Source organism: Ranitomeya imitator, chromosome 3 (genome assembly GCF_032444005.1).
Source record: "Ranitomeya imitator isolate aRanImi1 chromosome 3, aRanImi1.pri, whole genome shotgun sequence".
NCBI classification, from domain to species: Eukaryota; Metazoa; Chordata; class Amphibia; order Anura; family Dendrobatidae; genus Ranitomeya; species Ranitomeya imitator.
In genome coordinates, this window is record NC_091284.1 from 537656874 (window position 1) to 537679391 (window position 22518).

General features: G+C 41.3%; 1 protein-coding gene across 2 annotated transcripts in view; it reads left to right on the forward strand.

Annotated features, from left to right (window-relative positions):
• The window catches only part of LOC138670461 (gamma-aminobutyric acid receptor subunit gamma-3-like), a 1219385-nt gene that overhangs the window by 113718 nt on the left and 1083149 nt on the right, over positions 1–22518 (forward strand). For both annotated transcript variants that reach the window (XM_069757829.1, XM_069757830.1), the window contains exon 3: positions 10932–10999. In XM_069757829.1, the coding sequence (XP_069613930.1) occupies positions 10932–10999 (68 nt within the window). The remainder of the gene's footprint in view (positions 1–10931; positions 11000–22518) is intronic.

Genomic DNA, 22518 nt, shown 5'->3' on the forward strand with positions numbered 1-22518 from the left:
CGTAGGAGGTCAAAGACTTTGCAAACATCTCTCCGGTGGGAGTCAATATCTGGAGAGTAAATGAGAATATCATCCAGATAGACTATGACCAAGGTGGAGCGCATATCCCGGAAGATGCCGTTCACAAAGTCTTGGAAAACAGCTGGGGCATTACAGAGCCCGAAGGTCATCACCAGATATTCATAGTACCCACCCCTGGTGTTAAAAGCCGTCTTCCATTCGTCCCCCTCATGGATGTGAATCAGGTTGTAAGCACCCCGCAGATCTAATTTAGTAAATACCCTTGCTCCCCGAAGCCTATCAAAAAGCTCAGATATCAGGGGCAAAGGATAATTATTCCTAACGGTGATGGCGTTAAGACCCCTATAATCTATGCATGGACACAGTTCCCCATTCTTCTGCACAAAGAAGAACCCAGCCCCAGCAGGTGACACTGACTTCCTGATGAACCCTCTTGCCAGATTCTCTTGAATGTACTCAGACATTGCCTCCATCTCCGGGAGAGATAACAGATAGACTCGACCCCGGGGAGGCTCAGCACCAGGCAAGAGATCAATAGGACAGTCATAGGGGCGATGGGGCGGAAGGGTCTCCGCCACCTTTTTGGAAAACACGTCTGCATAGGGCCAATATTGCTTGGGGAGAGAGGAAAGATCTGCGGGTACCTCTGTAGTAGCAACCTGAACGCACTCCCTCTGACACCTATCCCCACAAGATTCACCCCATCCCAAAATTCTGCCTGAGGACCACTCGATATGAGGAGAGTGGTACCGTAGCCAAGGTATCCCCAATGGGACCTCATCAATTCCCTCAGGAATGACGAGCAGAGATATAATCTCCTGATGGGATGGCGAAATGGACAAAGTAAAAGGGATGGTCTGGTGTGTGATCTGTGAGGGCAGTGTCGACCCATTCACCACTCGTACCGTTACTGGTTGAGCTAGCATTACCAGGGGTATTGCGTGACATTGGGCGAAGGCAGAAGACATAAAATTGCCCTCCGCCCCAGAATCCATGCAGAGCTCTACCGAGTGGAAGGATGAGCCTATAGTAATTGTCCCCTTAACCCCTTTCTGACATCGGACGTACTATCCCGTCCATGTGGGGTGGGCCCCTATGACCATGGACGGGATAGTACGTCCAGCGCGATCGGCGGCGCTCACGGGGGGAGCGCGGCCGATCGCGGCCGGGTGTCAGCTGTTTATCGCAGCTGACATCCGGCACTATGTGCCAGGAGCGGTCACGGACCGCCCCCGGCACATTAACCCCTGGCACACCGCGATCAAAGATGATCGCGATGTGCCGGCGGTGCAGGGAAGCACCGCGCAGGGAGGGGGCTCCCTGCGGGCTTCCCTGAGCCCCCTGCAGCAACGCGATGTGATCGCGTTGCTGCGAGGGTCTTACCTCCCTCCCTCCCTGCTCGAGCCCCGGATCCAAGATGGCCGCGGATCCGGGTCCTGCAGGGAGGGAGGTGGCTTCACAGAGCCTGCTCAGAGCAGGCACTGTGAAGGCTGCAGCGCTGCATGTCAGATCAGTGATCTGACAGAGTGCTGTGCAAACTGTCAGATCACTGATCTGTGATGTCCCCCCCGGGACAAAGTAAAAAAGTAAAAAAAAAATTTTTCAAATGTGTAAAAAAAAAATAAAAAAAAATATTCCAAAATAATGAAAAAAAAAAAAATATTGTTCCCATAAATACATTTCTTTATCTAAATAAAAAAAACAAAACAATAAAAGTACACATATTTAGTATCGCCGCGTCTGTAACGGCCCGACCTATAAAACTGGCCCACTAGTTAACCCCTTCAGTAAACACCGTAAGAAAAAAAAAAAAAAACGAGGCAAAAAACAACGCTTTATTATCATATCGCCGAACAAAAAGTGGAATAACACGCGATCAAAAAGACAGATATAAATAGCCATGGTACCGCTGAAAACGTCATCTTGTCCCGCAAAAAACGAGCTGCCAAACAGCATCATCAGCAAAAAAATAAAAAAGTTATAGTCCTGAGAATAAAGCGATGCAAAAATAATTATTTTTACTATAAAATAGTTTTTATCGTATAAAAGCGCCAAAACATAAAAAAATGATATAAATGAGGTGTCGCTGTAATCGTACTGACCCGAAGAATAAAACTGCTTTATCAATTTTACCAAACGCGGAACGGTATAAACGCCTCCCCCAAAAGAAATTCATGAATAGCTGGTTTTTGGTCATTCTGGAATAAAAAGCGATCAAAAAATGTCACGTGCCCGAAAATGATACCAATAAAAATGTCAACTCGTCCCGCAAAAAACAAGACCTCACATGACTCTGTGGACCAAAATATAGAAAAATTATAGCTCTCAAAATGTGGTAACGCAAAAAATATTTTTTGCAATAAAAAGCGTCTTTCAGTGTGTGACGGCTGCCAATCATAAAAATCCGCTAAATAACCCGCTATAAAAGTAAATCAAACCCCCCTTCATCACCCCCTTAGTTAGGGAAAAATTAAAAAAATGTATTTATTTCCATTTTCCCATTAGGGCTAGGGTTAGAGTTAGGGCTAGGGTTAGGGCTAGGGTTAGGGCTAGGGTTAGGGGTAGGGCTAGGGTTAGGGTTAGGGCTAGGGTTAGGGTTAGGGCTAGGGCTAGGGTTAGGGCTAGGGTTAGGGTTAGGGCTAGGGCTAGGGTTAGGGCTAGGGCTAGGGTTAGGGCTAGGGTTAGGGCTAGGGCTAGGGTTAGGGCTAGGGTTAGGGCTAGGGTTAGGGTTAGGGCTAGGGTTAGGGCTAGGGCTAGGGTTAGGGCTAGGGTTAAGGTTAGGGCTAGGGCTAGGGTTAGGGCTAGGGTTAGGGCTAGGGTTAGGATTAGGGTTAGGGCTAGGGTTAGGGCTAGGGCTACAGTTTGGGTTGGGGCTAAAGTTACAGTTAGGGTTTAGATTACATTTACGGTTGGGAATAGGGTTGGGATTAGGGTTAGGGGTGTGTCTGGGTTAGAGGTGTGGTTAGGGTTACTGTTGGGATTAGGGTTAGGGATGTGTTTGGATTAGGGTTTCAGTTATAATTGTGGGGTTTCCACTGTTTAGGCACATCAGGGGCTCTCCAAACGCGACATGGCGTCCGATCTCAATTCCAGCCAATTCTGCGTTGAAAAAGTAAAACAGTGCTTCTTCCCTTCCGAGCTCTCCCGTGTGCCCAAACAGGGGTTTACCCCAACATATGGGGTATTAGCGTACTCAGGACAAATAGGACAACAACTTTTGGGGTCCAATTTCTCCTGTTACCCTTGGGAAAATACAAAACTCGGGGCTAAAACATATTTTTTGTGGGAAAAAAATTTTTTTTTTATTTTCACGGCTCTGCGTTATAAACTGTAGTGAAACACTTGGGGGTTCAAAGTTCTCACAACACATCTAGATTAGTTCCCTGGGGGGTCTAGTTTCCAATATGGGGTTACTTGTGGGGGGTTTCTACTGTTTAGGTACATTAGGGGTTCTGCAAACGCAATGTGACGTCTGCAGACCATTCCATCTAAGTCTGCATTCCAAATGGCACTCCTTCCCTTCCGAGCTCTGCCATGCGCTCAAACGGTGGTTTCCCCCAACATACGGGGTATCAGCGTACTCAGGACAAATTGGACAACAACTTTTGGGGTCGAATTTCTCCTCTTACCCTCGGGAAAATACAAAACTGGGGGCTAAAAAATAATTTGGGGGGGAAAGATTTTTTTTTTTAATTTTCACGGCTCTGCGTTACAAACTGTAGTGAAACGCTTGGGGGTTCAAAGCTATCACAACACATCTAGATGGATTCCTTAGGGGGTCTAGTTTCCAAAATGGTGTCACTTGTGGGAGGTTTCTACTGTTTAGGTACATTAGGGGCTCTGCAAATGCAATGTGACACCTGCAGACCATTCCATCTAAGTCCTCATTCCAAATGGAGCTCCTTCCCTTCCGAGCCCTCCCATGCGCCCAAACAGTGTTTCCCCCCACATATGGGGTATCAGCGCACTCAGGACAAATTGGACAACAAATTGTGGGGTCGAATTTCTCCTGTTACCCTCGGGAAAATACAAAACTGGGGGCTAAAAAATAATTTTTGTGGGAAAAAATTTTTGTTTTATTTTTACGGCTCTCCATTATAAACTTCTGTGAAGCCCTTAGTGGGTCAAAGCGCTCAGCACACATCTAGATAAGTTCCTAAGGGGGTCTACTTTCCAAAATGGTGTCACTTGTGGGGGGTTTCTACTGTTTAGGTACATTAGGGGCTCTGCAAACGCAATGTGACACCTGCAGACCATTCCATCTAAGTCTGCATTCAAATGGCACTCCTTCCCTTCTGAGCCCTCCCATGTGCCCAAACAGTGGTTCCCCCCACATATGGTGTATCATCGCACTCAGGACAAATTGGGCAACAAATTTTGGGGTCCAATTTCTCCTGTTACCCTCAGGAAAATACAAAACTGGGGGCTAAAAAAATAATTTTTGTGGGAAAAAAATTTTGTTTTATTTTTACGGCCACACCTCTAGATAAGTTCCTTAGGGGGTCTACTTTCCAAAATGGTGTCACTTGTGGGGGGTTTCAATGTTTAGGCACATCAGTGGCTCTTCAAACGCAACATGGCGTCCCATCTCAATTCCTGTCAATTTTGCATTGAAAAGTCAAACGGCGCTCCTTCCTTTCCGAGCTCTCCCATCCGCCCAAACAGTGGTTTACCCCCACATATGGGCTATCAGCGTACTCAGGACAAATTGTACAACAACTTTTGGGGTCCAATTTCTTCTCTTACCCTTGGGAAAATAAAAAATTGGGGGCGAAAAGATAATTTTTGTGAAAAAATATGATATTTTATTTTTACGGTTCTACATTATAAACTTCTGTGAAGCACCACACATCTAGATAAGTTCCTTAGAGGGTCTACTTTCCAAAATGGTGTCACTTGTGGGGGGTTTCAATGTTTAGCCACATCAGGGGCTCTCCAAACGAAACATGGCGTCCCATCTCAATTCCAGTCAATTTTGCATTGAAAAGTCAAATGGCACTCCTTCGCTTCCGAGCTCTGCCATGCGCCCAAACAGTGGTTTACCCCCACATGTGGGGTATTGGCATACTCAGGACAAATTGTACAACAATGTTTGGGGTCCATTTTCTCCTGTTACCCTTGGTAAAATAAAACAAATTGGAGTTGAATTAAATTTTTTGTGAAAAAAAGTTAAATGTTCATTTTTATTTAAACATTCAAAACATTCCTGTGAAGCACCAGAAGGGTTAATAAACTTCTTGAATATGGCTTTGAGCACCTTGAGGGGTGTAGTTTTTAGAATAGTGTCACACTTGGGTATTTTCTATCATATAGACCCCTCAAAATGACTTCAAATGAGATGTGGTCCCTAAAATAAAATGGTGTTGTAGAAATGAGAAATTGCTGGTCAACTTTTAACCTTTATAACTCCCTAACAAAAAAAAATTTTGGTTCCAAAATTGTGCTGATGTAAAGTAGACATGTGGGAAATGTTACTTATTAAGTATTTTGTGTGACATATCTCTGTGATTTAATTGCATAAAAATTCAAAGTTGGAAAAGTGCGAAATTTTCATAATTTTTGCCAAATTTCCGTTTTTTTCACAAATAAACGCAGGTACTATCAAAGAATTTTTACCATTGTCATGAAGTACAATATGTCACGAGAAAACAGTGTCAGAATCACCAGGATCCATTGAAGCGTTCCAGAGTTATAACCTCATAAAGGGACAGTGGTCAAAATTGTAAAAATTGGCCCGGTCATTAACGTGCAAACCACCCTTGGGGGTAAAGGGGTTAAAGGACAATTTGGAGGCAAATCTCGCCGTTTCTAGTGTACCTCCACCTACTACCACTAGACGCTGACGTTTCCTCGACCGCTGGGTACATCTGGTGGCAAGATGCCCTGACTGCTGGCAAACATGACAGACCTTGAGTGCACAAGCGGTCTGGGACTTAGATCCCGCTCGTGACACTTCCATGGCCTTATGTGACTCAGGGACCAGGACCGGGGAATCCAGAGGTTTGGCGAAGGTGGAAACCAGCTGAAACCTCTGCCTACACTGGGCTCGCTCTAACCTCTGCTCATTAAAACGGAGGTCAATACAAGTGGAGACAGCTATTAACTTCTCCAGTGTGGCAGGAATCTCCCTAGTGGCCAGAGCGTCCTTCACGTGGTCAGCCAGCCCCCTCCAAAATATGGGGATAAGGGCTTTATTCGGCCACTCCAGCTCAGATGCTAGGGTACGGAAGTGGACAGCAAAATGGCTGACCAAGGACAAACCCTGAGTCAATGCCAGCAGTTGGAGCGCCGTGTCATGGGTGACTCGAGGTCCTAAAAAGACCTGTTTCAGAGTGCTCAGGAACAACGGAGCACTCTTCACCACATGATCGCCACGCTCCCACAGCGGTCTAGCCCATTCCAGTGCCCTGTCTGACAAGATATACACAATAAGTCCCACCTTTGCCTGCTCTGTGGGAAAACGTGCAGCCAGGAGCTCGAGGTAAATAGAGCACTGACTCACGATTCCCCTACAAGATTTGCTATGTACAGAAAATTTTTCTGGCAGCGGGAGGTGAGATAATGTCGGAACAGGGGTGGCAGTGGACAAGGTTGCTGCAGCCACGCTAGCAGCCTGTACAGCAACTGCGGTAACATCCACAGCTGAGGTTGTGCTCTCAAGAGCCGCCAACCTACTCTCCAGCTGCTGGATATACCGCAAGGATTGCTGAATGTCCGCCATTTACTAGCCAGACCCTGGCGCTAGTATTCTGTTAGGGCTAGCGGAACGCACCGAGTAAATAGAGATGTTTTACTGTTATAGATGCGTTCGCAGCCCAGGGTCCACCGTGCTGGAGAACCTGCTGCTACAAACGGCGGCACTATATGGCGGTATGAACTAGCTCTGTTATTTCACAGAGTAGCTGTGAAAGCAAAGCACTGCACCCTGTTAGACTTCACAGAGGCACAGGCTAACTACCCAACTGAGAGCAGCCAGTGGTCATACATGCACACAAAACTCCTCGCCGGAGGTGCCAGCATTCTAGGGGCTTATTTCAGCCAGGTCCCTGAATACACACAAACAATCTCGTCGCCGGAGGTGCCAGCATTCTAGGGGCTTATTTCAGCCTTGTCCCTGAACACAATCTTACATAACCACATTGGCACAAAGCACATAACTTAGAAAGATACTAGCGTATGGCCGTGCGGCCATGTGAGCTTTATATAGTTACAGCAAGTACATGACCTTCCTAGAAGGACCAATGAGAGGCTGCCACAGAGCCTGTGCACCTACAGGACCTTCCCGAAGGACCAATGGATTTAGCTGCAGTATCTGAACATGTGACCCTTGATATCAACTGAGAGATCTTATTCAGAACGAGAAAAGCAGGACTTAGACCTAGAAGCGTCTGCTCGCCGCTGCCCAGCACTGGCTTCAATTGCAGAAGCAGGAAAAGCAGCAGTAACTCTTTGTACAGAGTCAGACTGAGCAAGACGCTGGGACTGATGTCTCCGCTAAGCAGGCTCCACTGCGGCAGGAGAAGAATGGGAGACTGCAGCGGAGATGGCCCGAGATTCCACCTGTGCAGAGTCGGGAACTCGACCCCTAACACACCTATCCTCAAAAAGCCCTCTCTTGACCCATCCTCTGTATCTAGCTATCACCCTATATCACTTCTCCCCTATGCCTCAATACTACTGGAACAACACGTCCATCTTGAACTGTCCTCCCATCTATCTTCCTGCTCCCTTTTTGACCGCTTACAATCAGGCTTCCGGTCACACCACTCCACTTAAACTGCCCTAACTAAGGTCACCAATGACCTATTAACCACCAAGAGCAAGCAACACTACTCTATCCTCCTCCTCCTGGACCTATCCTCTGCCTTTGACACAGTGGACCATTCTCTATTACTACAGACCCTCTCATCCCTTGGCATCACAGACTTGGCCTTATCCTGGATCTCCTGATACCGAACATTCAGCGTCTCCCATTCACACACCACCTCGTCACATCGCCCCCTATCTGTCGGAGTCCTGCAAGGTTCAGTTCTAGGGCCCCTGCTCTTATCCATTTACACTTTTGGCCTGGGACAGCTCACGGTTTTCAGTATCATCTCTATGCTGATGACAAACAGATCTACATCTCTGCACCAGACATCACCACCCTACTAACCAGAATCCCTCAATGTCTATCCGCTATTTCATCCTTCTTCTCCACTAGATTCCTAAAACTTAACATGGACAAAACAGAATTCATTGTCTTTCCCCCATCTCACGTGACCCCCCCAAACAAACCTATCCATTACAATAAACGGCTGCCCACTCTCCCCAGTCCCACAAGCTCGCTGTCTCGGGGTGATCCTTGACACTGATCTCTCCTTCAAACCGCATATCCAAGCCCTTTCCACTTCCTGCCGCCTTCAACTCAAAAATATTTCTCGGATCCGTACATTCTTAAACCAAGAATCTGCAAAAACCCTAGTCCATGCTCTCATCATCTCTCGCCTTGACTACTGCAACCTCCTGCTCTGTGGCCCCCCTCGAACACTTTTGCACCCCTCCAATCTATTCTAAACTCAGCTGCCCAACTAATCCACCTGTCCCCTCGCTATTCTCCAGCCTCTCCCCTCTGTCAATCCCTTCACTGGCTCCCCATTGCCCAGAGACTCCAGTACAAAAGCCTAGCCATGACATACAAAGCCATACACAACCTGTCTCCTCCATACATCTGTGACCTCGTCTCCCGGTACTTTGCTGAACGCAACCTCCGATCCTCACAAGATCTCCTTCTCTACTCCCCTCTTATCTCCTCTTCCCACAATCACATACAAGGTTTCTCTCGCGCATCACCCCTACTCTGGAACTCTCTACCACAGCATATCAGACTCTCACCTACCATCGAAACCTTCAAAAAGAACCTGAATACCTACCTCTTCTGGCAAGCCTACAACCTGCAGTAATCACCGATCGACCAAACCACTGCACAACCATCTCTATCCTTACCTACTGTATCCTCACCCATCCCTTGTAGATTGTGAGCCCTCGTGGGCAGGGTCCTCTCTCCTCCTGTACCAGTTGTGACTTGTATTGTTCAAGATTATTGTACCTGTTTTTATTATGTATACCCCTCCTCACATGTAAAGCGCCATGGAATAAATGGCGCGATAATAATAAATAATAATAATAACGTCCATTTTCAAGTCTTTTCTTGGATTCTCAATGAGATTTAGGTCTGTACTTTGACTCGGCCCTTCAAACATATGAATATGTTTTGATCTAAACTATTCCATGGCAGGCTAGCAGTATGTTTGGGGTCATTGTCCTGCTGGAAGGCAAATGAACACCCAAGTCTCTAGTCTGTTTCAGCCTGTAACAGGTTTTCCTCCAGGATTGTCCTGTATTTAGCTCCATCCATCTTCTCATGAACTCTGATGAGATTCCCTGTCCCTGATGAAGGAAAGAATCCCCACAGTTTAATGCTACCATCATCATGTTTGATGGTGGGGATGATGTTTTCAGGGCTTTTAGTTTTCAGCACACACAGCGTTTTGCATTCAGCCCAAAAATGTTTACTTTGGTCTCATCTGACCAGAGCAACTATTTCCACATGATAACCCTGCTCCGCTATATGGCTTTTACAAATTGCAAATTGGACTACTTATGGCTTGCTTTCAAATATGTTTTTCTTATTTCCACTCTTCCATAAAGGTCAGATTTGTAGAGTAAACAACTATAAATTGTCTTATGGACAGATTCTCCCACCTTAGCTGTGGATCTCCGCAGCTTTTCCAGAATGACTATGGGCCTCTTGGTTGCTTCTCTAAATAGCTAATTAGCGTTCTTCTTGCTCGGGATGTCAGTATAGGTGGATGGCAATGTTTTGGTAGGTTTATAGTTGTGACATACACATTCCATTCTAAAATGATGGATTGAACAGTGTTCCATGAGGAGTTCAGCACTTAGGCTATTTTTTTTATAACTTAACCTTGCTTTAATATTTTCCACAATGTTATCCCTGACTTGCCCGAAGTGTTCCTTGGTTTTTATAATGCGGTTCAATCCCTAATGTTCTCAAACAAACCTCTGAGGCCTTCACATAACAGCTATAGTTAGATTGAGTATAAATTATGCACAGGCGGGCACAATTTACTAATTTTGTGACTTCTGGAGGCAATTGGTCACTCAGGATTGTATCGCAAAAATCACAGCCATGTATGTTTTCCTCTGAAATGCTGCGGTATTTCAGGGAAAATTATACTTTGAATCTCCTCCGGGGACCAAGCTGCATGATTGACTAGTAGTAAAGTTGGGTCCTCGATGGCTTCTTCCCGCTTCCTGACAATGAATGACAAGCCTTTGCCTATGTGTGTGTATAGGTAGAGGCATGTCAGTTACTATCAGCTAGCGAGTAAAAGCCTCTGTGGACCTGCCTGTTTGACTAGACACCTGAGCACCTTGGTACCCAGCGGTGTTTAAAAGTATGTTTTTCTCAGAAATGCCGCAGTGCTTCAGAGTAAAATATACATGGCTCTGATCACACATCCTGGAACTGATACATGCTGTCTGCGGTTTGGCAGTATGCATCACCCGACAAGTTCCCTTTAAGGGGTTAGTGGTATCAACTGCAATTTAATTATTTAGCAGTTGCACAAAACTGAGTGTAAATATTGTATATTACAGGGAAAAAACACAAGGAAAGAACGTATTTCTATAGTTTACAAGAAAGTGCTAAGAATAAAATATAAAGTCAATTCATTATTAACTTCTACAGTAACACTTCAGGTTTTTTTTTTTTTATTACTATTGCTTTTAGATGCAGTAATAGTCCCAGCAGTATATTTTTTCAACTTTTTGAATGATAAAATTTAGCAAAATGCACTGAAAATGTAAAACATGTGTAATATATTTGCATGTCTTATTTTCCATAGTTAAGCCTACAGTTATTGATGTGGACATATATGTCAACAGCATTGGACCAGTGTCTTCAATAAACATGGTAAGAAATTGTTTACAAATTAAATGCATATTAATGTCTATTTAGAATGATTAACTCAATTGTTATATTCTATCTTGGACACTTTAGGTCCATTTAATAAATTGCTTTCTAGTGCCCTAATATTTTAACTGTAATCTAAAATGATTGTGGTATGTGCGGATTTATTTGTCATTATTAGCAGACACACTGGTCATAGATTGTTTCTTGACGGCAAAGGTTGTTGTTTAGGCATGATAACTAGGTCGATATCACTGGATTGGCAATGAATCAGCATGGTCAGGTGCTTGATATGTTATTTTGTCAATTCTAAATGGTTCATATGTATGAATTTATATAATATATTAGATAATGTACAAAGAACGAAGATGTGTCAAACTGTTGGTGTCATTTTATATATACTGTACATTACAAATATCTGTCAGATCCAGTAGAAAGGAGAAAACCAACCGTCCATTTCATCTTGGCAAGACTCTTAAAATATGTGCTAATGGTTGCTAATGGAATCTTTCCTGCAGATAAATTAAAAGCTTTGCTATACTTTTGTTATTGCCCTTAAATGACAAAAAGCCTGACATTTTCCCCTCCGGCTGTAAAATAATTGTTGTAAACCTCCTATTACTTGCTGGCATCTCATTACCTATTCTAATTAGTAGACTTAGTATAACATCATCCAAGTATTGTGCCACAAGCATGATGTAGAAGGTAGTAGTAAGTTCACATAGCTTTGGTATACTATCAAACACTACCAATGTGGCCGCTTTTTAATATTTGAAGAGACATATGATATCTGTACACAGACAGTGTACGTCTAAAAATACTGCATGTACAGCAATGATAATCTGACCTATAATAAGGTGTGTCCTACAAATTACCATTAACCATGTTCCCTAATGTGCATCTTAAGCGTTCCCAATTGCTTCCTGAGGATGCAATAGACAATATTCCTTATAGTCCCTTAAATACATAATAAACCCATAATTTGACCAGAAAGAGGCCGGCGCCATCGGTTGGCAATAGCATATGTGCACACAGCTGTGCCTCTCAACCAACTGGCCTCAAGACATGAAGATGTCAGGGAAAGAAAAGCATTACCAAAAAAGTCAGGAATATTTCCAGGTATCTTATTGATGCCAAGAGCCAAGTGGAGAAAGAGGGCATTGGAGCATGTACAAACATAACGGATCTCACACTGACAGCCAATGCAGGATTGATTGGCGCAGAAATAATGCCATGCAAAACAAAAGCTTGATAGCAGCGTATTACAAAGCCTCCAAAAGAAAAAGTGCAATAGTCTGCTAAGAAGAAGTGCAGAAAATAATGAGCCAAATTAAGTGTATTGCTAGAATTACAATATACTGTTTTTTTCTCTAATATACTGTATGTATACACAAATGCAATGATACATACAGTTAAAAAATAAAAATTGGTGTAAATATAAATTTATGAAAACATTGAAAAATCACCCAAGAAAACTACTAGAAAATGCTAAAAAAAAATGCTTCAGGTTTACAAAACTCTAGTGAATGGATCAATTCTTGAAACATTTTCTGCTTGAAAAATAAATGTTTATGACAACTGAAAAAGTTGCAGTATGATCATATACTAAGATCTGAAGTATGGTACTTATAATATATTATTACTTGAATATATAGCAAAAAAAAGATTTTGTTTCTTAAGACAGACTATCAACATACCTGTGTCAGTTATTTTGAGACATATGATGAAAGTCTCACAACCAAAAATGACATTGATTGTCCAATCATCTATGTCAGAAAGATAGAAAAAATGTATTGCTGTACTTTATTGAATAGATTTTGAAAAGTAAGCATGACTCTTTGTAAAGAATAAATGTTATAGAGTGAAAAAATCGCAGGGCAAAAGCCTTAGAGGGGCATTCTTCCAAATATCAGATGATTTGTGAATGCAAAATTTATATATATTTATTCCAGTATGTAAGTGTGTGATCCTGATTCAATTATTCCAATTAGTGAGGAAGAGTTTGGAAATTTTCAATTTCTTGAAAACATCATCCTTTCTTGACAATGTCAAAAATGTCTTGCCAAAATAAATGAGGCACAGAGCAAGGCCACTGTTTATAGAAGTAAATGCCTTCATGTCATATCCCCTATGGCAAGAGTCAAATACTGATGCATTGGTTTTAGAAATTCTTTACTGAGAAAGATGCTATTGTAAAACGTTATTGGATCATTTGCCAAAGAGGCCAAGTGGTGCTTTTCTGTCCCATGCTAGAGTTTTAGGTTAATTATGTCATGTGAATTATCTATCAAGATTTTGCTCGCATTTTTAAATTTCAGGAATTTCTAAAGGCATAAATGAAATCGAATCATTGAAAAAATTAGAGATAACTTGTTTCAGATATTAAGGGCTTCAATGGAAGATAAAGGCAAATTTGGGAAATAAGGCAATATGGCTTTAAGTATAATATTACTAATAATATGATAAATCTTTACAAACTTGTAAATTACTTGTTGAAAAATAGTAAAATAGTTTAATGATAGCTAAATGTATCAAATGCAAGAAAATATTGTTAACTATTACAGCTTTTTTAATCTAGATTTTGGTGTTTTTCGTTGTTTTTCATTTCTGCCTTTTTTTTCTTTTAATGTGTGCCTTTTTTAAAGTCTATTTGTCTGGGGTGTTTTATGCTCACCGCTGGCCTGGTTTTTACTTTCCAAATAATTTTCAGTTGATTTGTCAATTGTGAATGTCCCTTCCCTCCTCGAGAGTAATTTTACTTTTGTTTGGAAATTTGTGCGTTTTTGTGGATCATGTTACTTTTTGCTTTAAAAATGTGCTAAACAGGTCAATCACAATAGTGAAGAGCATTTTTGATTCTGCACAAAATTCATAAATCATGTTGAAGAACTGGTAGAAAAGTCATTAATGATTGTCACAAAATAGAAAAAGAAAAGTCACTTAAAAAAATGCAAATGATGAATTGGGTTCTTACAATTTATATCTATTCCAATATCTTATAAAGGAGTTTTGGAATTATTGATTTTATAGCATGAGCTTTGGTCAAATTACTACATTTATTTATACTTTAGGTAAAGATTTGCAAGGATTAGCGAAGGCTAAAATAATAACATTGGAATAGAGTGATGTTTGCTTGTCATTGCCAATTTGTATGCCATGAATGTTTTGGTTAGATTTAATGAACTCCTTACCTCCATCAGCAAACATGTACAGCATGTGGTCTGTGTATTTATGTATGGAGTTCAGCTCTGATTGCTGCTGCTTATCCACTTAGATGATGCTGTTAATCACTACCAGCTCCATTGAAGTGGTTTGGTATGAGGGTGAATTAATTTATTCACCTATTAACCACATATAATGACACGATTGCAGGAAGTTGATAGCATTTTCATACCAGTTATGGAATTGTTGAAGACTCCCATCACCTCCATTTTAATACTCGTATGAAGACAAGTCTAGAGTTGCCATACCTCTCTTGTGTTTAAATATCTTTAGATACTTTATTTTCTTAAAACTTGAGGAAGAGGGGGAGCTTTATTTTTCAAGGAAGTGAATGTTAGGGTTGGCGAAACGCACTAAATAAAATATAATAATAAAGTGCGTTTGCCACCCAAGGTCCACCATGCAGAGATGTAAAACTGCAGCTAATGTGAACAATGGCAGAGAACGCAGTGTCCAATTGCTAGCTCTCACTTAGTTAGATGTCACCCAGTGAACAGCACATGCAGTAGTGTCACTTGCACACAGAGATGAAGCTAATGCTCTGCAATAGAGCTGTGTCACTTGCACACGGCAACAGAGCAGATGCCCTGCAATAGAACTGTGTCACTCGCACACAGCAATGGAGCAGATGCTCTGCAATAGAACTGTGTCACTCGCACACAGTAACAAAACATATGATGCTACACACGATCCCTGTTAACCTCACAGAGGATTGAAGCTCACTAATGGAGCAGGTAGCATACAGTGGTCATACAGTCAGTAACCACACTCTAAACAACTCCCCTCCGGAGGTGCCAGAATTCTAGTGGCTCTACACCATCCCTGAATTCATATAAACAAACTCCTCTCTGGAGGTGCCAGAATTCTAACGGCTTACAGCCGACCCTGAGCACATGCTGACACAGACCACACAGTAGCAAAGTTCATACACACATGAACAGAAGTTGATATTAGCACACCGGCGTGCACCTATGAAAACCTTTCATACCTTAAGTTCAAGTCCAGACAGGCATGACCTTGCCTGTGGTCCAATCTGAAGTTGCCACATCACCAGAGCAGCTGACGTCTGACCACAAATGAGAAGTATGGTTACAAATTTATGGTTATTGAGGTAGTCAATATAAACCCTAGGGGGAAATACTGACAAGGCCATTTTGAAAAGGGAATGTGAGTGGATATTCAGGATGGAGACGTTGGAGTCAAAAGGGATAACCGAACAATTGTCTTTTGCATGTTTCTTATAATCATTGTGGGAATGTGTACCTAATGACACTTTCCAATAAAGCTGATCCATCCCATATTTTGGATGATCTCCCTTTTATATGGGAGTTACATAGATCACTATGAAAAATTTATTTTTTTTGTCCTCCTAATACTGGCCATAAGTAATGGATGATGATTGCCCAAGGGTTTTGCTATGTTGACTTTATCCTCTTATTTCAATTCTGGTCATTGCTATATATATATATATATATATATATATATATATATATATATATATATATATATACATATATATATAGCAGTTGATATGACAGAAGAGGCCTGCATGGTATTAATGTCAGCGATCTACTTGCCCCTACAGATGTATCTTTTAGCATGATGGCATTTACGATTTATAAAGCTATTTTATTGGTGGCAGAGACTTATGCATGTTGGTGATATATTGCCTTGACGGGTGCATCTTCTGATATGGCGGTGCATTCCGCCTTGATTCTGCGCTCTTGAGTTCGTCAGCCATCATGGGGGAGGTTTGCGTGTCACAATGCTGACCAGGATACAATACTGGGTGTCCCGGAACATGTGCAATAGTCTGGCGCTATTACCGTAGTTTCACCACCCAGAAGTGGAACAGCAACTCTCGGCATCTGAGTGGTGAAGATATCCCTGCTTTCCATTCTCCGGCGGTGGGTTGGTGGAACAACTCATGCGTTCCAGCTGGGGCATGCGCCCTGAATGTGAGGGGCGGTACCAGTAAGACACGGGGCCTGCTGACAATTGGCGAGCACTCTGAATACGGCTGTGGTGGTAGGTTTAAATGGAGGATCTTTTTCATCATTACTTAGTTACTAGTCACTATATAGGGACACATGATATCCAGTTATCAGGCCTCCTGATGAGCCTAATGAGGTGAAACACACGTTGAGGTGCTAATATAAGAATGGAAGGTGGCGGGTGAAAAAGAAAACGATGAGTATCAATATTTTGTGTATCTGATTCTCTTTCTTGATGTACTGGCCTGACTATTTTTGATATGTTTATGTGTCAGCATTGTATGCTGTAGAGATGGTGGAATTGGATTGGCTAGATCAATCACTAGGGGTGGATCAGTGAGAGATAAGTGAATTTATTAATTCCCAAGAGTGACCCATGTGTGCCAATGAGCCTACTATAGTTTTTTTTGTTTTTTCCATCGTATGATAGGGCTATCGGAACGCACCAAATAATAAAGAGGTAGATATGGGGTGCGTTCACAGCCCGAGGTCCACCGTGCTGAGATGGTACCTTCTGCTGAGTAATGGCGGATGGACACATGCTCACATATGAGTTACACTTCACCAAATGTGAATAGTAGCGAACTCTGTTGCTTCACAGAGTCGCCAAAATATGCTGCACCCTGTTAACAGTCACAGGGTGCAGCTGCAAGACACTAGTGGGATCCCTATGAATCACTCCCACTAATCTGGTGATTGGACTCGATCTGACCCTCGGAGGCTTTTGAGCCCGCGCCTGAGGATGCCCAAGTCAGATGCAGAGTCCAAGCAGGAATTCCCACCCTACACTGACAGGCTGTCAGGAAAGCGCACTGATTGCACATAGTGCCGTATAAGCGGGCACTGCAAAAAGGCACTGTAATGTGTGCTAGGTGTGCAGGTAGCACTGTCGAGCGCTAGATAGCTTCCACCATTCATGAGCAATCAAGAACACTAGGAATGGGAATGATTAAGGAGCTTTCATCCATCGACAGTCATTCATCTACACACACACATTATCAAGTTTATACTAGCGCATGGCCGAGCGGCCATGCGAACCTTTTATAGAAGTAGCGTTCCAAGACCTTCCAGATGGTCCAATAGGAGCCGCAACAGGACCTGAGCATGTGACCCCCGACCTCCAATGAGAGGTCATCCTATGGGCATGCTCAGTATGAGAAAAGCGGCACTTAGTCCCAGAAAGACCTGCTCGCTGCTGATCAGTACTGGCTACAAAGGCAGAGCCTGGAAAGGCAGCAGTAACCAGTTGCACAGTATCAGCCTGAGCAAGACGCTGGGACCGACGTCTCTGCTGGCTCCACTGCGGCTGAAGAAGAATGGGAGACCGCAATGGACATGGTTTGAGATTCCCCCTGTGCAGCGGCGGGAACTCGACACCTAACATTGTAGGAGCTTATAATTATTGCATGACACTAACAAATTACTGTGTGGGTCAGTATACTATACAAGTGATGTTGATGTGGTGTATCTTATTTCCACCAACATCAATATCAAGAGTCTAGTCTACGAAAGGCTCTTAACCCTTTATGCCACTATTTGCCTTATGTGTTCTTTTCTAATGTTTTTAATGTTTTGGGGTCTAGGGTCTCCTTTAGCATAGGTGATCTATGTTCATTGCTAGGGGTCCCTCTAGAGATTGGGTAGAGGGTCTCCCTAGTGACTGCAGGGTATATCAGGGCCCCTAGGGATAGCCACACGTTCCCCCCCAGGGTGCCAACCTCTGCAGCCAGGTAGATCTTAGCTTAGGCAACACACCAGGGACTTATAGTCTACCCCAATAGTTCTAAACTGGGTTTTGAGGACTTTTTCTTTGCTTTTTGATTTAGTCACTTGCTTGGTGTGAAACTATTGTTTCCGGTTCTTTTAATCAATAAAATATTTTTTTGGATAGGGAGTTTATATGATATTGTTTTTGATACCCTAACTATATCTCTAATTTAAGATAGGTGTATATTACCGCCCTTACAGTACACTACATATACTGTCATGGCCAAAGGTTTTGAGACTGACAAAAAATTTGCTGCTTCAATGTTGTTAGATCTTTTAGTCCAATGTCTCATATGTAATTGAAGAACAAGTCTAAGCATTTCATAAGTTTTTAAGCTTTCATTGACAAACACAAAATGTATGCAAAAACTCAATATTTACAGTGTTTTCCCTTATTTTTCAAGATTTTTGCAATTCGTCTTGGCATATTGGATGTCAGTTTCTGGCCTAAAATTTAACTGAAAGCAACCAATTCTTGTCTAATTAATGCTTGAAATCGATCACAATTTCTGTCTTTTCATTTGTTCACCCACTGATTGACTGCAGGTTCCCAATGAGATTGTAATTTGGATAGGTTCCTTGTGATGTACACAAAATTTCTTCCTCCAATAGCAACTTCTTTCAATGATTTAAGGGAAATGTGTGATGAACAATGCTTTTTCCAGCATGATGAAGAAATTTATTACAAAGGCAAAAGTAGTACCTAGGTGGCTCAGTGAGCAAAACATTGAAATTTGGGTCCTTGGCCAGGAAAACCTCATTGAGTACTTGTTGTAAATCAACAAAAGCAGGTGAAAAACAAAATCAGAAAAAATATATAAAATCCAACCACTAATTAAGCAAAAATGGGTTGCCATCCTTCAGGCTTTGGCCTAGAAGCTGATATCCAGCATGTCTGGGTGAATTGAAAAATAAGAGTCAAGATTATAATACATTTTTCATATTTTATTGACAAATCAAGTTTATTGCAAAGACTCAATTTTTAAATTATTATAATTGTAACTCAATAACAATAGAAAAATCTGATTAAAAACACTCAACCAGCAAATTTGTGAAAACAAAATTTGTGTGAATTTCAAAACTTTTGGCCATTACCATACATTAAGACAAGTTCATCAATAAAAAGTTTTGTGGCAGTGCTTTTTTAACTGAACACCAAATTAAGAATTCTAGGCAAATATGATGTAAAATTGAACAGAGTTTCAAAACAGATATCTACTAAAATTTGCAAACATTTTTCTGCCAAATAATTTGTGCAAACTGGTGAAATATCTTAAAGCTACCCCTTTGACTCTTACCAATGATCTATACATATATGGAAACAAAGGTAATATAGAGACAATGTCATTAGTAATTAGAACCTTCCAAAATTTGCTAGATTTTGTACAGAAAATTTGTTTTGCATCAAAGTTTTTTCACATAAATAGAATGTTCCTTATTATGCCTGAGGTTTCCACAGACCTTAGAACCTGTTAATCATAGGGTAAAAAAAAAATAATAATGCTTAGCTCACTGCTCACTTATCCTAATGCTATGGAGGCCTCTGACATGCATCACTTGAAGTCTACTCAGTGCCTCATGGGATGTATATCATGACATTATGATGTACATTATTACATAAGAAGCCCTGGCAGAGTGAAGATGCATGAAGAGAAAGTTGCACATGGTGCTGGAGGAGAGAAGAGGCAGAACGGAGCTGCATGAAGAATGGGGGATCTTCTGTGGCATGACCGGGTTGTTGGAAGGTGAGTACTTTTTTTACCCCTTCACCACCCCTCTACATTTAAAAAAAATGGCTGCTGCAAACCAATTGACTTATCTATAAATAAATAAATAAATAAATAAATAAATGTTTTTGTTCCCTGGCTTCATTACATGAAGAATTTCCCTCTAGTAATGAAGAGGTGAATGTAACATGGTACCTAGCTGCTCATGTTATTGTGAGAGGGAATCATATTGGAGTAGCTAGCAACTCTTTTTTACAAAACTTAACTTACGAAACAAAGTCTTATATCATACTTAGTGGTTCATTAACAACAATTATATGGCCATGAATAAATGTGCATTTTCAATTTCAATATTTCTATTTAACTTGGGGGATCATTAATTCCCTGTTAGAGTTCCCCTTTGGGTATAACTACATGACTCTGATGGAGTTTTTCAGATTTGTTAATAGCATGTTTGCACATATTAGGAAGCAAATTAGGAAACAAAGCCATCATAGTGAGAACTGTGTGCTGTGGCTTCATTACTATGGATTTTTTTCTCTAGTTTTGGAAACACAGTTGTGAATGACAGACAGATTTTAATATTGCCACTGTTGCGTACGATTATGAGTTTGACAGTGGTTAACAAATGAGTGTTACCTTTATAAGGAGATGAAAACAAACCAAATACTTTAATCACAGTAAATTTGTTGTATATTAGGGTATTTTCCCACACAGGAAACCAATATTTAGAATAGTTAAGCAAATACGAATTGTTATTATTCTTGTTTCATAACATTTAAAAAATTAAAGATATAGATGACCTTACACATGTGTACACATAACTCCAGATGTGTGTTCTAGTGGCCAATCACTTAAAGATTCCAAAGGTTGCCAAGGGAAGACAAGACTGAAGAAAATGACAGGACCTGAGGGGAGTTATTAATGGTGGGACCTATGAGGGTCATATAGGTAAGTTTTTTGCGTTTTCAACCTCTTCCTGTCCACTTGTAATCTAGCAAACTGTCGGTGGCAGACCATTGTACTGAATTTGTTCTCAATGAATATCAAATATTTTGGGGGGAAACCTAACAAAATTTGGTTTGCCTCAAATCGATTTGCTCATCTAATCTTGGACAGTCTCATTAAAAACCTTGAGTAAACCTTGGCAATTCACTAAGATGGTAACCAGTTCAATGAATAAAGAGGTCTTAAATACAAATACATCAATTCAGGCTTTCTTAAGCTATGAGCAAATGGTTTTTTTTTAGCCTAGAATGGAGAAAACATACCAATCTTTAAGATGGAAAGAACATCTAGAGGGATTATAGAGTTGGCTGATGTGTAAAAGAAAAAATAAATACTGTTTGTACCTCCATGGAGAAGGCAGAAGTATCTAGTCAGGTGCTGATGCCTGAACATTGTAGCAGGGTGAAAGCACAAAGTGATTCAAGTCATACATGGACAGCATTTTGGGCTACCTTAGTTCAATTAGCAAGTCAAATGTAAGAAATGCATGTTGCCTGAAAGCAATTTCCAGTTAACTTTTTTTCTGGTTGGAATTTGCAAAATTAGGCTGACCAGAAGGAGAGAGAAAATCGGTTCCAGTGCCTTCTTGATGCCTCAGTTGTGGTGTTGCCATGAGTTACTCTAAGCGGCAATATGTGTGTGAAAATTCCAAGTTATGTATCATAAACTGTAACCTCCAAACTGTGTATAGAAGCTTGTGAACCTTTAGCTAAGTGCCATTGACAATAATAGTTTTGATTTGTGCCTTTTTCAGCATGAAATTTATTTTGGTTTTCACCAGAATTTAATCCACTTGTGTTATAGCTCCATTCTAGATCCCATGGGCTTAAAGAGTAACTATCACTTATCACCAGCCTTGGACTGCCCTTCTTATTTGAGAAAACAGTAAGCAACCTCAAACTGTTAGTTTTTCTAATTATCACCTGGTAGAAAAATTTGTTACAAGGGTCCTTAATGCTAACTTAAGAGACCGGATTTTCTAGCAAAATTCAGGTATCAACTTCTAAGTTGTGAGATCCTTGCATGTAGAATGGAATTCTACAACTCTCTGTGATCCTCCTCATTGTGAAGTTGCAAGATATAACTTTTTTCTGAAACTCAGTGGTTTCACCTCCTTTACTAAGCATTTACAAAATGGTAACACCATTTGAGCAGTTACTCTTCAGTGACTGTTTAGTAAAGGATGTAAATACAATAATACTTAGTGCAAAGTTAGTTAAAATAACAAGATCTTCTGAAAAAATATAACGTCTCACACCTATGGAGGCTTGTAAGATTCTGCAATACATGCTGGGATGTCACAACCCAGAAGTTCAATCTCGACTCTTGCTAGAAAATTGGGTCCTTCCTTGGGAAATTAGTGACCTTTATGACCACTTTTGTTGATATCAAGCTGATATCAGTCTCAAGCTGCCAACTCTTTTCTCAAATTTTAAGGACAGCTTCTGACTGGTGATAGGTAGTCTTTAATCTTGACATTTTACAAACATTTTTGTCAAGCGTCAAACTAAGATACTTGACATGGCCTGTAATTAAACACTCTGTATGATACTAATTGATCTTTGATATTGAGTGTCTTTGCCTGTGAATTGGTATGAGTGTTGTGATCTCGACTATCGAATCTCCATATAACCTTGAATATGTCACTGTGATGCAGGTGCCAAATAAGACTGTGAGCATTTCGCAGCAGGCACTCACAACAAGTTATTGTTCTGGCAGAGCTATCTAAAAATCAATACATATCCTGCAACATCTTCAACAACAATGAAAATTGTGATTCACTACATTGGATTTAGGAAGGATG